This window comes from Ceratotherium simum, chromosome 13, assembly GCF_057802395.1.
Source record: "Ceratotherium simum simum isolate JZ-2026a chromosome 13, ASM5780239v1, whole genome shotgun sequence".
NCBI lineage: Eukaryota > Metazoa > Chordata > Mammalia > Perissodactyla > Rhinocerotidae > Ceratotherium > Ceratotherium simum.
In genome coordinates, this window is record NC_141912.1 from 10,401,992 (window position 1) to 10,418,270 (window position 16,279).

Consider the following 16,279-nt stretch of genomic DNA (forward strand, 5'->3'; position numbering starts at 1 on the left):
TCATATCTCTTTAGTCTCCTCCAATTTGGAACAATTTCTCAGTTTATGCATGTCTTTCAAGATCTTATCATTTTTGAAGAGTGCTGGTCTGATATTTTCTCATGATTAGATTCAAATTATGCCTTTCGGGGAAAGACACCAGACAAATGATGCTGTGGGAGCATGCAAAGTTGATTTGTTCTGAAAGTGGTGATGTTAACTTTTGTCCCTTGGGTAAGATGGTGCCTGCCAGATTTCCCCACTGGAAAGTTAATAAGTATTTTGTATTTATTACTAAGTAATTAATAAGTATTTTGTGGGGAGACATTTTGAGACTATTTAGATGTGTTGTTCTTTATCAGACATTCACTCCCCAGTTTTACCATCCACTGATGGTTACTGTCTGAATCAATTATTACTGTAATGGTTGTCAACTGCATCCTTCTGTGTTTATTAGTTGACATCCATCTATAAGGGAGAGCCTTTTCTTCTCCTCCTATGTTTATTTGTTCATTTGTATTCCTATGGACATGAATTCCCATTTTATGCAGTAGATTACAATCCATTACTAGTTTTACTTATTTTGCTGCTCAAATTGTCCCAGACTTGGCCAGTGGGAGCCCCTTTAAGCTGGCTTCTGTGTCCTTTCTACATGTCCCCATCATTCTTTGAGCACTTTCTTACTTTCTGGCACAAGGAGGTGTTCCAAGGTAATCTTGTACTTAACCTGCCCCAGTCTTGGAGTCAGCCATTTTCTCCAAGGAACTCTGGTTCCATTTAGTACAGAATGATACGTATTTAGAAACCAAAATCTTGGCACTCAAGGGCCTAATTTCTTCCGAGCACTTTCAGGAGTCAGAGCGAGGCAAAAATATATATCTTGTGTACACATAATGTCTGTATACACACATTACACACACCCACACCCACACACGTGCATTTTCAAACACATACTCCAACTCACACATTGTCTCGTACTTACACATTCACACACACACACCTATCTTTTAATTTAAAAATGTATATATTAAAAGCCACAAGTTCACAATGATATCTCCAATTCTAATCCAACAACACAGGGTTTATTCTCTCCACTTCCTTCCCCAGCAGTGAGGAACCTGGGTCCCATTAACCTCAGTATATTCACTTGTTTTCTCCATCCCACTCCTGTAACCAGCCTTCCCCATGGTGCTTAGCTGAAGTCTCGGCCCCAGGACATGCTGATCCCATCTCCCACCAGCTGTAGCCTTGACCCCTGGGAAGAGAGAAGGAGCTCTGAATGAATTTTGATACCCCTATATATCTAATTTGTATTGAGAGACAATTAAATATATAAATTCAAAGTCTTGCACCAGTGCCACCTGACTTCATGGCTTTGGGCAATATGTTGGACCTAAGTCTCCCTTGCTCATCTGTAAAATGGGGTTAATAATTGTGCCTACTTCACAGAGTTTTTGTGAACATGAAATGATAATCTACATGAAATATTAACCAAATACCTTGTGCATGATAAGCATTCTTTCAGTGTTATCTTTTATTATTGTATCAGTCAGGGCTCCAGCAGGAAACAGATGGCACACTCAAATTAGGACTTACTAAAGGGTAAGGCGTGGGAAGAGTGGAGGGAAACTATAAGGGACATTGTAATACCCAGAACCAGTAATAGTGAAACTGTTACCGTTTCTAGACCTGAAAGTGGAGTGGTTAGAAAAAGCACTGTGGTCAGGGCCCCTTCCAGAAGAACTGTGACTTTCGAACTTCAGTCAAAGGAGGCAGCTGCCTGCTGTGTCTGATGAGAAAGGAGCTGAGGAGTCAATGCCTTGATCCCTCTGTCTCCCTTTCATTGGCAAACCCAACCAGAGCCAGAGCCCGTTGATACACGCGATATAGGTCAGCCCTCCTGCAAGGTGGGGAAGACAGGGGAGGAGATCCTAAAGGGCCAAATGGAGGCTATTCAGCATGATTATTCAACTTTATGGGTGGTACATTGTCTTTGTAAAACTGGTAACTGCTTCCGATGGAATTTTTGTAATCGTATGTATCAAACTCTTGTCACTACATCAGTCATCTGGATAGTCTCAGACCTTGTCTTCTTAAGAAAGGTAAGTTTAAAAACAAATTTAGCAAAAGCGATCAGGAGAGCAGGTATTCCGAGGATTGTGAAGGGCTGGGAGTCTAGGAAGCCTGAGGGCAAGATCTGAGCACCTGGAGTCCAAGACAGAACAGAAAGAAGTACTCTGGGCTTGGTGAATTGTTCTCTTCAGAAAGAGAAGAGATAGGGAGGGTTCCAGGGGCTCTGGCCCTAGAGATTATTTCCACGTGCCTGGTTAATTAGTTCAAGGACCCGGCATCAGGAACCGGAACTGAGGTCAGCCCAGGGCCAGGTATTCCCTGGATCGTGCCTTCTGCTTGTAACTGGTCAAAACAGGCAGCAATGTGATCACCTGAGGAGAGGGCTGGAGAGATGGAATTTGGAAGTCAATCAGAGTATGAGCCGGAAGGAAAAGGTTTGTCCAGATGATTTTCTGAGCAAAAAAGAAAGGAAGTTGGAAGGAAAGGAAAAGAAATTTCATAGTGCTTCAGACCTAGATGCATTCTCAGCAAGCGGTGATTGATTGAATGTGAGAGAAAGAAAAGTGTGTTGGAAAAAGGAATGGATGTGTCTTACCGAAAGTGAACCCAGCTCTCCTTATTTCTCATGATTTTTCAATGAAGCAAATGTGGGCGCTGACACCAAGACATTCCTGGGCCTGCTGGAAAGGGCACAGAATGGCACGGTGACTAAGAGCAAGAGCTCTGCAGTGAAGCTGCTCACATTCAACTCCGGGGTCAGCCTTTCCCAGCTCAATGACCCTGGGAAACCACTGACCTTCTAAGTCTCAGTTTCCTCATTGCGCATGTGGAGGTCATAGCCCCTAATTCCAGCTATCAGCTTTGTCGTTCATATTTCCTGGTACCCTGTAATAACATACATTCTGCTTGTCAGCGCAGGTGCCCCCTCCATCCTTATCTAGATTACAGGTGCTTGAAGGGCTGGCACACAGTTCTGTGTTGATAACAACAATGGGTTTGTTTTTTTTTCCCCCAAAGCCCCAGTAGATAGTTGTATGTCATAGCTGCACTTCCTTCTAGTTGCTGTATGTGGGACGCGGCCTCAGCATGGCCGGAGAAGCGGTGCATCGGTGCGCGCTCGGGATCCGAACCCCGGGCCGCCAGCAGCGGAGCGCACACACTTAACGGCTAAGCCATGGGGCCGGCCCAACAACGGGTTTTTGAATTAAGTTTAAACCTCCTGTTCTGTTTTCTCTTGGCTCCTTTTCCGCTGGACATTGCTCACTGGTAGGAAGGAGTAGTGGCTGGATCATGGCTGAGGGTGGCTGGTGTCGGGAACCAGAGCAGAAACACTCTGGTAGTCAGCCTGCTTAAGGAAGAAGTGATGTGGGCTCTGGTATGGGGCACTGCAGAGTATTTGATCATAAGTGATACCCATAAATATTAGTTATTCAAGAAGGACTCCTGATCCCTACTCACCTTGAAGAGTTCCCTGGAAGAGTATTTCTGGGAGAAGGACCATGACTCATTGTATTCATTCATTCATTCATTTTTGGTGAAGTATCGTATAATATAGAAAAGTGCACATATCATTAGTGATCACTCGATACAGTTTTAAAAACTGAACACACCCATGTAACCAGCATCAAGACACAGAACATGACCAGCACCCTAGTCACTACCCTGGTGTCTAACAGCAGTGGTTACTTTTACCTGTTTTTGTCCTTTATATAAATGGAAATGTACATTATGTACTCTTTTTCTGTCTGACTTTTTTTGCTCAATGTTATGTTTGTGAGATTCACCTTTTTCTGTAGTAGGCAGCTGTATTTATTCATTTCATTGCTGTATAGAGAGAAAGAGGTGTGTAAAGTGGGGAGGGACGATTTTGCTCACTAGGGAACATTTGGCAATATCTAGAGGTATTTTTGGTTGGGGGGGGGCAAGGGGTACTACCGGCATTTAGTGTGGAGAGACCAGGCATGCAGATAAACATCCTACAATGCACAGGAAAGCCCCTACAACAAAGCATTCAGCCCAAAATGCCAATAGTGCCAAGATTGAGAAACCCTGCTACATAATAACTGTTGGTGGGCATTTTGGTCTGTTATTAATATGGCTGCAGTGAATATGGAGCTCTATGTCTTTCGATAAACACGTACGTATATCTGTTGAGTGAATACCTGGGACAGGAATTGCTGGTCATAGGATATGCCTGTGCTCGACTTCAGTAGACATCGCCAGTTTTCCAGAGTGGTACCAATGCACACGTCCACCCGCAGTGCTCGAGCAGCCCAGGGGCTCCACAGCTACATCAATACCTGGTATTTTCCGCCTTTTTCTCATTTATTTATTTATTTATTTATTTATCCTTCTCCCACACCCTCCTCTAATTCAGTTTATAGCACACTAGATGCTCAAAATAGCAGTGATTGTCGGTAAATAATCCTGTTCCATGTTTTGTGAAAGACTGAGTGTGCTCGCTGTGTACAGTAAATTGGAGATTGTGTTTGGGGCTGGAGAGACTTGCAACTAGGAGTCTTGCAAGCATTTGCCTCATTCAAGTAATAGCACTAGCACCTTTCTGTATATCCATTTTCTTCCCTTCTTCCTAGGAGCACTGATTAGCTTTCCATAGTAAATTTTACTCAAGGGATCAGAGTGAACATCCACCATTTTAGTTCATATTTATTTAGTATTTCCAAATTGTATAGTATTGCTTATCCTGAGACACTGGTTGTTTTGTTTTGTTTTGTTTTGTTTTACAGTATATCACTTGGTCAAAGGAAAATAGATCAGGGGGTCATTGAGAAAAAACAAGAATTTTGGTCTCTGGTCTATTGGTTTTCAAACTTTGGTCACAAGACCTTGTTAGAAATGCAAATTATTAAGTTCCACCTGGAACTTACTGACCTCTTGGAGTGGGGGCCCTGCAATTTGTGTTTTAACAACCCTTCCAGTGATAAGATGTTAAACAGAAGGTTATAAACTTTTAATCTGAACTGTCCTTATCCCCAAGCCATATATATACCTAGTCTGGCTGAATACTTTTAGAAACAAATGTTTTGGTAAAACAATAGTGTCAGTTATTCTTCCAGGGTTAAGCAATTAACTTCCACATGTAAATTCAGTGGTAAGTTTCATCTTGAAAAGTGAATTGGCTGTGACTTATTTGGGACCATTTATTTTTCACTTTCTAAGCCCCTAGATTTCAGACTCTTCACATTTTTACTTGCTATGTTCATGCCACCAGAAGATTGCCGCCTATCTGCGCATGCTCTGACATTTGCCTATCTGAATCTGTGTATGCTGTCTTTTGCAAGTATTTGCTTAGCATCCTTCAGTATCCAGGAATTGTTTCCATGATACCTTTGCTACATCAAAATCAGATGCAGATCGCTTCAGCTCATGCTATGATGATATGGTCTAGCAGGACCACCTTCTGGACCTGCCCCCTAGGCCTTTAAAATTCTGTGTGTTAAACTTCTTCCCCGCTCTGAAATGAGAGTTGGAAATAATGCTTTGAGTTCCGTGATCTAGACAACAACTTCTTCTGTTGCTAATTAGATGAATGGTGTAGAAAGTAAAATGATTGATTCCCAGGAGAAGGTACATTTTCCCCAGTGAACCCCACTGGAAGATTCCTCAGTTACGGCAGAATTGTTGTTTTAGTTGAAGTGCTTTAGAAACATCTTCTTTCTTCTTCTCTTTAGCATTGTGATCATCATGATTTAAAAAAAAAAAAAAAAGAAAGAATACCACATTCCATTTACAAATCATCCGGCCACCCAGAATAGAATTGTTTAATTGGCTGTCCAAAGTGAATTGCATTGTCACCATTCTCTACTTTCCTGTTAATTACTCTTAATTCAAGAAGAAAAAACAAATCCCTATATTTTGTAATTAAGAACGAATCCCTAAGTCATTCAACTTGCTTCAATAACAAAGCAAACCACACAACAATGACGTTCCAGAGAACGGCCATCCACGAGCCCAAGAACTGATACAATCTCACCTTGTTTACCTAACCTTTTCTGCAATATAACCTAGCCTCTAAATGCTGCTTCAACACACTTGATCCGTGCCAGTCCTTTCAGCGCTCTTTGTTAGTATTTAACGTTATAAATCTAGTGTTTCTGCTCAAACATGTGTCCCCTCAATTTCTTTCCCAGCTAAAGGATAGCAGTTAATTGAGAATGGAAAAACAAGTCTCAGAACAATTATGAAAGTATAATGAAGTTCACATTAGTACATGCAATTAAACAAAGGAAAGATGCATGGGGAACCGTGAACAGAGTTGAATGTTGATGGGGTACGTTTATCGTTAGGCCTGTGTGTAGGCGCACACTGAAAGAGAAGAGAGGAAGTACCAACTGGTGTGATTGGTACAGTAAAATCACACCTCTGGGGGGCCGGCCCGGTGGGGCAAGCGGTTAAGTGCGTGTGCTCCGGGTTCGCAGGTTCGGATCCCGGGCGTGCACCGATACACCGCTTGGTAAGCCATGCTGTGGCGGTGTCCCATATAAAGTAGAGGAAGATGGGCACAAATGTTAGCTCAGTGCCACTCTTCCTCAAGAAAAAAGGGGAGGATTGGCATCGGATGTTAGCTCAGGGCTAGTCCTCCTCACAAAAAAAAAAAAAAAAAGAATTAAAAAAAAAAATCACGCCTCTGGATTACTAGAAATTGCCTTAAAAGAAAAAATCACGGAGGGCTCTCCTAGCCTATGCTGTTTTAATCTATAAACTAAAACTGTGGGCAAGCAGTGAGCTAAAAATTATATTTTTCAGATGCCCAGATCGTTCTGGATCTATGGAAAAAACACTGAACGCAGTATGTGTCAGGCCCTGGTCGAGTTGCTGGATTATAATGAGAACAGGAGGCCAAAGCCCCTGCTCCCTGGCATTCACCTTCTAACCCTTTAAGGTCGTGGTTTAGTGATGTGAAAGTTTTTATTGGCTGCCACACCAGAGAAGTTCTAGATTCACAACTCTCCCCAGGAAATTTCTCCACATTGGGCTTACTGTTTTTGTGTTATTGCTCGCTCTTGTAATTTCTCCAACTGGAAAGCCTTCTCCATGCTCTGAGTGTCTGAATCTAACCATCGGAAGCCCTTTCTAACCATCTCAGCCGCAGGAAAACTCGGAGCTCCCATAACATTTAGTGGAGATTCCCTTGTTTGGAAATGATCCGCAGCCTTCCCTGTTGGGTTGGTTATATTTTCAGCTGTCCATATTTTGAATCCTAATGAAGATATAATCTCCTATAGGACAGCGGCCATTGCTCATACCCACTGGATTCCATCACTGCTGCTTAGTGGATTCCTTTACACACACTGAATTATAGCTCATTGTAGCTGGAAAGGACCATGGAGGACATCCTTTTAAAAGATGAAGCGGGTGAGGGCCTAAGATCATATAACCATATGTGGTTCATATATGATTCAGATATAATGATATAAATCATATAAAGGTAGAAAGTGATTAGAACCCAAGTCTCCTGATTTTTGCACCATGCCCTGTTAGTAATAGTGTGGGAGTTAATGGGCGACCTTTCCTTGACACATGAGAGAAAACACATCTTGCGTGCTTTCTCCCAGAAATTTGATTAAAAGTTGTGGGTTGTTTTAGTGTCATTTAATCTGGTCAGTCAGTCTAGTCAGAGTTTGTTTTTTTTTTCTGAGGAAAATCAGCCCTGAGGTAACATCCGATGTCAATCCTCCTCTTTTTGCTGAGGAAGATTGGCCCTGGGCTAACATCCGTGTCCATCTTCCTCTACTTTATATGGAACGCCTCCACAGCATGGCTTGACAAGAGGTGTGTAGGTCTGCGTCTGGGATCCGAACCTGCGAACCCCGGGTTGCTGCAGCGGAGCACGCACACTTAACTACTACGCCACCGGGCCAGCCCCTGGTCAGAGTTTTTGTTTGTCAACATAGAAGATACTAATTGCTCTGTTCCCAGTTCTAGTTAAGAGCGCATTTACCCATGGGCATCTGGAACCATGGAGGATGTGGTCTCCATTCATTCATTCATTCATTCATTCAAAACATATAAACAGGTAAATAGTATAAATAAGGTAATGTACATTTTTCTACATTACAACACTGGGGGAATGGAAAAGTAAATCTAGATTTTCCACTAATTCCAAGTCCATTAATTCCTTAGTGACCCCAGGACTTTAAATCCTTCCCCTATCTTTATTTCTTTCTTTAAGAAAAAACAAACAATGTAGCACCTGATGTTCTGTGAATCTCTACAGGACTGAAGTCTCGTTAGAGCCTTGGAATTGTTTCTAGGAAATATTGTTAATTAAGACGCAGCTAGCGCCTTTACCTCATAGTTTAAGAGGCTTTATTTGCATTTAATATTATTATTATTATTAATGTGTGCATTATGCATTTGCGGGCTGTGTCCTTTCTCACCGTGATTTATTTTGTTCTTGTTCCTCTCCTCCTGTCGGCGTGCATTGCCTGGGCGAGCTCCTCCACCTTAGGTCTTTGGTGATGCTCCTTTGGCAATAAGATGAAGTCCAAGTTTTTCAGCAGAGCAACAGCTGCCACCTCCCTCCCCGTTTGACTTAGCCTGGCAGGCAGCAGGCTCTGTTGAGCAGCTCCCTTCAACTCCTTCTCCTCTAGTCCTAGAGCATCAGGCAAGTGCCACCTGGCCCCTTCACACAGCAAAGCCCACAGCTGCTGAGCTGTTGGAGGACATTCTTTTCCCTCTTTGATTGTTTTTTTATTTCATTGAGATTCTGAGTCTTCCATCATTTCAAATGAAGGATACCCTCTTCATTTTGGAGCTGTGTTCTAGACAGCTTCATAATTGGAAAAGTTCTTAAATAATGTACCAAAAATAAAAACTTCTGAATGGAATAAAGAGCAAGCTTTTAAGGTGGCCTCAGGGAAGGGTAAACAGGTCTAGCCTGGTTAATCGGCTAGTTCGTGAATAATTGCTTCCAAAGTGAGTGACAAGGTGCGGTTGCTAGGCCTCCGAGTGTTGACTTTGTCCTTGCCTGCACTCAAAGGCAGGTAGCGAGGGCTGAACTGCTCAGTCTCAGTAGCAAAATAACGCACGGTGTCTGTTCTGGATAAGCAGGTTGTATGGCCTAGTAGGAAGAAAAGGTGACAGGTAACATCATTCTTCTATTGCAACAAGAGGTTTTTAAGAAGTTCTCCTGTAGGGACTTTTTAATAGCCAAGGACAGCCAAAAACGCAGAGAGGAAAAACAGCTATATTTTCATCACACAAACAATGCCATTTGAAGTAATGAGTTGAACACAGAAGTATTATGAAAGTTCCTAATTTGGCTAGTATCTGTATTTCTTAATATAGCAACATTATTAATGTCTGTCCCCTAAGCCTGTGTAAGTCTGAACCCCTGTGTTGTTGGCCAGTTGGAAAAATAATGTAAACAGACTCTGTTGGCCTAATTAAGTTATGTATCTGTACACTGAACACTTTGTCAAACTGCAGATATTTTAATATTCATTCTAAGCTAGAAGGATTTGCCGAACTAGATACTGAAATTACTCTCTGTTGTTTTGCAGTAGAATATACAATAACCTAATATTTAAAGGTATTATTTGGAAAAAAGAAGCTTGGGATTGAGTTTTCCATGATCGTGAACTTTAGGTCATTCTCTTCACTCTACTCCATAGAAACACTAAGATTGATCTGCTTTGTCCATATAATGGCTACATTTTCTCTTTCCACTTGGCCCAAAAATCCAAAGGTGGGTTCTGTATAGAGTTTGTTTGTGATGGGTCTTAGGAGAGTTTAGTAAGGGAGAGAGAAAAATAATGTACAAGCTGGAAGAATGAAAAATGAGAGCAATGAAAGCTAGAAGAATGAAGAACTACAGGGTTTTCAGGAAGTGGGGTGTCATTCAGTTGGAGTTCAGGTGCCTTGAATCGTGGGGGCTTAGCATTGGTTTTCCTACCTATGCTGAACACAAGGAGTCAGCATATTATCTTACTAATTCCCTCAATAGCAAGATAGAGACTTTTCAAAAGGACGGAGAGAAAGCACGGGAAAGGACGCTATTTCTTCATGGGGTGAGGCAGGGCTCAGTCTCCATTGTGAGTTAATGCGATAGGGTGGAAGCTCTGAGGTGTTAAGTGCAGGTAAATGGTGAGGGGAAATGGGAAGGCATGCAGTAGTTGCATTGGGGTTTTAGAAGTCATTTTTTAAAAAATACATTAATCTATATTAAAAAATAGCTGATGGAAAAGTGAAAGGTTGAAGATGAGAATCTTCTAAGTAAAAGTGCTTGATACTCCTTAGCTAAAACACTACTATTTACAAGTAGAGAAAAACAATATTCATTTCCTAGGTGTTCGATAAGCTTAATGGGGCAGGTATAAAGCACTTCTCTGAGTATTAGATGATGTTCTCTCGGTGGTTAAACCCCCTATGTCCCCTAATCTGAACATCATTTGTGGCCAGGATTTGCGTTCTTTCCAGTGAAGTTTTAAGGTCTCGTCTAAATCGGGGGACATAGCTCAGGACTTGTTCATTTGACCCCAACATTCTATGACAAGCACCACAGTGGATGCTGGAAGTGGGAGGAGAGGGGCTGTCCCCTAATCTCCAAGTCCCAGGATGAGGAGCCCCACAGTTTTGGATCCCCTAGGACTGGAACTCCTGCAAGCTCTTGTTTTAGTTTCTAAAACAAGTATTATTTTCTAAACAAGGATAGGGCAGGGCCGGAAAGCATCACAAAGTAGCCAGGATGGGTGAGGTTTTCTTTTATTTTAGATCTTGTCGTTTCAGTTATTTCTTCATTACAGCAGCATATTTGAGAATGGAGGCTACGCCGTATCCTGTGGATTGTACTGGAAGAGTCTAGGGATCAGGTTGTGGATCATTGCCATGAGCAACAAGAGTGGGGTGAGAGCCGCAGCCTGTCGGGTGACTAGCAGGAAACGACGCGCCTGCCAGAACACATCATTTCAACCTTGGCTCTCACTGTGCTAATTCCCTGAATGGCAATAACAAGAGGGAGGAAACAAAACATGGGAAATGAAGGAAAAGAGATCTGAGAAACTCAATCTGCAGGGGAAGAGGAGTTATGGGAGTTTTAGTGAATCAGCTAGCAGATGCAAGTGGGGAGGCAGAGGGAGGGAAAAAGGCTGGGCTTAAGCAACCTGCTGCTGGGGTTTAGACAAAGGCGGTTTGAGAGAGGCAGAGAAGAGGCGGGATCCGTTGCTAATATCAGCATGGGGAGAGAGCCAGCAGCTGGACTCCCGGGATGAAACTGAATAAATTCACAGCGTCACCTTCAGGGTAGAAATTACTGGAGTATGTACCAAAATAAGAACCCAGAGAACAAAGTAAGTTTGAGAAAGGACTTACAGATTTTGACCGTCTTTGAAATCTCGCTCCTCTTTGAGGCATGCCTTCATCGATGCGTTACCTCTTTATAGTTTCTGTTTCTTGTGTAATCATTTTTATCGTGTTCTATGTGTTCAGTTTTGGGGGGGAGCAAAGCTTCCAGAGGCTAAATAACTCGGACACTTTGATGCTGAATCAAGTTTGCACATCCTTTATCAAGGGGAAAACACCTTTCCTGTGGAGAAACAAACTAACGATATATGAGAAGTCTTCTTGCAAGGAATACCTGATCAAAAGCCACTATATCACGGCCCCTTTATCTAAAGAAGAAGCTGAATTTCCTCTGGCCTATACGATGGTCATCCATCATGATTTTGATACCTTTGCAAGGCTCTTCAGAGCTATTTACATGCCTCAGAATGTCTACTGTGTTCATGTGGATGAAAAAGCGACAGTTGAATTTAAAGATGCGGTGCAACAACTCCTGAGCTGCTTCTCCAATGCTTTCCTGGCTTCCAGGATGGAGCCAGTTGTCTACGGTGGGATTTCCAGGCTCCAGGCTGACCTGAACTGCATCAAAGATCTTGCGGCCTCAGAGGTTCCGTGGAAGTACGCCATCAACACCTGTGGGCAAGATTTCCCCCTGAAAACCAACAAGGAAATAGTTCAGTATCTGAAAGGATTTAAAGGGAAAAACATCACCCCAGGGGTGCTGCCCCCAGCTCATGCCATTGGACGGACTAAATATGTCCACCGAGAGCACCTGGGCAAAGAGCTTTCCTACATGATAAGAACCACAGCCTTGAAACCGCCTCCTCCCCATAACCTCACCATTTACTTTGGCTCTGCCTATGTTGCTCTATCAAGAGAGTTTTCCAACTTTGTTCTCCATGACCCACGGGCTGTTGATTTGCTCCAGTGGTCCAAAGACACCTTCAGTCCTGATGAACATTTTTGGGTGACGCTCAATAGGATTCCAGGTATGTGAGATTCCATATTTCCCGTGATGGCGATGTGCCATACTGGGAAGGGCTTTTCAAGAGCCTGCACCTTTTTATTAGAAGTAGAAGATGAAGACTGAAATATACACTTCTTACCCTAATCCTTTCTAAACGCAGAATGATGTTCTTTATGTGATAATACAATATTCTAGCTTGGCCAAATAATACCTTTCAGTGGTATTGCTTTGCAGTTCCTCATGTTCTTTTGCATTCATCATCTTATTAAATCTTTACCGCAATAGATGTTATTGTTCTCAATCCCCAGTGGTGTTCTTTCTTCTCCCCAAATTGGTCAAAGTTGCTCTAACCCCAGGGCCTTTGCCTTGGCTCGACTCCTGCCTCCCCCTAGACCTTCACAGGCTCCTTCTTATCAGCCAGTTGTTGCCAGCTCAGAGAAGCTGAGCTAAGCCCCCACCTCGTTTTTCCTTCAAAGAATTTATTACCATCTGGAATTTTCATATTTATTTATTTGTGTGAGTTTGTTCTTGGCCCCTCTGCATTGGTTCCATGAAGTCGGGTCATTTTCTGTCTTGTTAGTTGCTGTATCCTCAATGCTTAGAATACATAGTAAATGCTCAGGAAATATATATTAGGTGAGTGAATGAATGAACGGCAAAGCCTGAGGCTTTACTATGGCACCACAGCTCTCTCCCTGTGACCCAGTGAGCTGAGAAGTACTTGGACTCATGCATGTACCATATTATAGGTATAGAGCTTTTTAAAAAGCTATGTATTTTACTTCAGGTAAATAATGAGATTCTAGGAGAAGCTCCTTTCTTTTGCATCAAAACATTTGTACCTTTACTAATGGACCAGATCAATTATTTTTAAAACTGTATAAAACATGATAGGATTTCTTCTGAAGGAAACATGCTTTGGACTCAATGAAAAATGCAAAATGGATCTCTGATGAACTCGACAGCATTATTATAGCAAGAGAAAAGCAATCATTGTTCTCGTTGTTGGGGTACTGCCAAGTTGGAAACACTGGTAGGTGCTCTCAGGCTGCAGGACAGGGCCTGCTGGACGATAAACACACCAGCATTCTCTGGAAAATACCGTGTTTGGGCTCTGAGTCCGAGGCTGACTGGCCTGGTGAACAGGGCTTGCTCTTGGACTGTGCGTTCTCTCTTTCCTGACCTCCGTCTCCCTATGGCCACCATCTTTTCACCTTTTATCCGATGTTTCCATCATTGGCATATACTTTGGAAGCATTAGATACTTAGCGGCTGATTTTCATATTTAAATACTTATTCCCTTTCTGTTTTCACTATTCCCTTAAGATTTATAAAAGTTTGGTACTAGTCACGTGGTTCCTTAGATATTGCAGTGAGATGAAGGCATTTCAGGCAAAAGCCTGAATTGTTGCTTTTTATTTTCTGTTTTTTTGCTGAGGACAATTAGCCCTGAGTTAACATCTGTTGCCAATCTTCCTCATCTTTTGCTTGAGGAAGATTAGCCCTGAGTTAACATCTGTGCCAGTCTTCCTCTACTTTATATGTGGGTCGCTGCCACAGCATGGCTGACGAGTGTTGTAGGTCTGCGCCCAGGACCCGAACCTGCGAACCTGGGCCACCAAAGAGGAATGTGCTGAACTTAACCACAACACCATGGGGCCAGCCCCCAATTGTCACTTTTTTAAAAGAAGAAAACATGGGTTTTGGTTAATAGTAAGTGTCTGTGATTACTTCGACCAAAGGATGGTCAGTCTTATCAATGTCAAATCAATCTAAGAAAATCAAGGAAAAAGAATCTTTCAGCCTCCTTTTTCTTTTCTTAGCCCCCTTCTCCTTTCCAGCTCTAGTTAAATAGACTAGGTGGGAGAGCAAGAATTATACCTAGATAGGTGCAAGAGAGAAAACCCTTCATGCTCTGGTATAGGTATGCGGTGTGGCATGCTGGCTTCTACCCTCTCACAGCGACTGTATGACCCCGTGTAAATCCCATAACCTCTTGGAACCTCAGATCTCCCCAGCTACAAAATGAGGGCCCGGGTAGCAAGACTCCTTTCATTCCTACATACACTTTCTTTGCAGAAGACACAATGCCCAGAACCACATAAACACCTAGCATGTGGCTCTTAGGAACTTGTAGAAAGGCAGAAATGCTGGGGAGTCTGGATTCTGAGTTACCCTTTAGCCTTTGCGAATGCACTGCATTTCCCTTGCAGGAAGTTGGAGGTGAGAGCTCTGCAAAGAGAGCATCTCTCCAGAGAGGAAGGCGAGCACTGCCCATGTCAGCAGTCTGGAAGGTCTGATTCTGCAAGGGATGCTTTTCAGGATCACATGACATTTCCTGGGGCTTTGTCTCCTTCCTTTCTAAGACTCTGGATGGCACCCTGGTTCACGGAGAAAGCAGCAGGATATCCTGCTTGTAGGTGGGGCCTTCCAGAATTACCAGTGATTTAAAGAAAATAAACCATCAAACTAGCCCCCATGTTGGATTGTCTCCATCTTCAAAGGCAATACAAAATTCAGTCACACTCTCCAGTAACTCCAGTGATTTTACGCCCGAGCACTCTTTGTGATTCACGGTTTGGTGTGTGAATCTGGTTCTTTATGACCAGACAGCCTTTAACCATATCAACCCCTCTATTTTCAATGTCGTGTTTTAAGGGGGAAAGTCCTTTGGTAAATACAGATTAAACATCTTTTTTGCAAATGTGCAACTACAGATAGTGCTGTTCCTTTCCTCCCTCAAAGATTCCTTCTCTCTTTCTCCTAAACATCCTAAATTAAAGTGTCTGTTAGAAAGACGTCTCAGGTTCCCCCAAACCTGGGTGGGGGGTGTGGGTCGTGCTACCCACAAGAGTAGCACGACCAAGAAAATAATTAGCACCTTGTAATTAGATGATATCAGAAGACAAAGGGGAAATAGTTTAAAATTGGTGAGACCCCGGCCAGCCCAGTAGCGTAATGGTTAAGTTCACGTGTTCCGCTTTAGTGGCCTGGGGTTCGAAGATTCGAATCCCAGGCTTGGACCAAGGCACTGCTCCTCAATCCATGCTGCGGCAGTGTCCCATATACAAAATAGAGATGGGAGCTCAGATGTTAGCTCAGCCCATCTTCCTCAGCAAAAAGAGGAAGACTGGCAACAGATGTTAGCTCAGGGCCACTCTTCCTCGCCAAAAAAATAAATAAATAAAATAAAATAAAATTGGTGAGACTCAATAGAAAGGATGTTCATAGAGGCAGCACTAAATCACATCTCTTCACACTGCTTTTTAATTTTTTTCATGTTGTCTTTCTATTGAGAAAATAACTTCTCTCTAGGTTTTCAACCCTTAGGGTGTTTCCATACTACGTTAGAATTAGAAATGGTGATGGAAGGGGCTGGAGAGTACCTTCAGGCCTCAGTATCATATCCCTCTTCAGAGGAGGCCAAGCAGAGTGGCTGTCATTCGATCCTGCGTGGCTCATGTACAGACGAATTGTCTAGACCTCTCCCTTCCAGCCACACACTCACAAGAAACCCTCCAGGAGCACAAATTTCTCAGACTCACACTACAGACTATTAGGCTCTGATAGGATAGCTCCCCCTGAATTCTGGTGGACACTTGTATTTTCTGACTTTTCAGATCTTTATAATCATTGCTATATGTCACCTTAAGAAAAGCCCATTTTCTCTAGCTTTTCTGGTTATTCCTATAGCATTTTCTTTTGCCTACCTGCCCCCGGGCAGAGTGCCAGAGGCCACTTAAACTTTTGCTTTAAGTCTTGTGAAATTGTTTAGTATCTGCAGAAACTGCTGCTGTCTTGTTTTCTCGAAGTCCATTCCCATGACTACACTGTCTTCATGTCTCACTTCAGGGCAGGTCATCGCGAATGAATAGGCAAAGCTGCTACATCCTTTGGCTACAGCCACTTTTTCCCCCTCCCTGAATAAGTCCATTCTTTTGAATTTTTGCTCATGCA

General features: G+C 42.8%; 2 protein-coding genes across 5 annotated transcripts in view; both read left to right on the forward strand.

The window, feature by feature from the left end:
- Positions 1-16,279, forward strand: part of LOC101405255 (N-acetyllactosaminide beta-1,6-N-acetylglucosaminyl-transferase) — a 130,063-nt gene that overhangs the window by 59,720 nt on the left and 54,064 nt on the right. The gene's annotated exons all lie outside the window — the stretch shown is intronic.
- On the forward strand, positions 11,232-12,352 carry LOC106802114 (N-acetyllactosaminide beta-1,6-N-acetylglucosaminyl-transferase). The gene has a single exon (XM_014788754.2). It carries the CDS (start codon positions 11,426-11,428, stop codon positions 12,350-12,352), a length of 927 nt encoding a protein of 308 aa, XP_014644240.2. The 5' UTR covers positions 11,232-11,425.

What these genes read in the sequence shown, in the direction of transcription:
- LOC106802114 (XM_014788754.2), top strand. Translation starts at nt 11,426, where the DNA reads ATGCCTTCATCGATGCGTTACCTCTTTATAGTTTCTGTTTCTTGTGTA.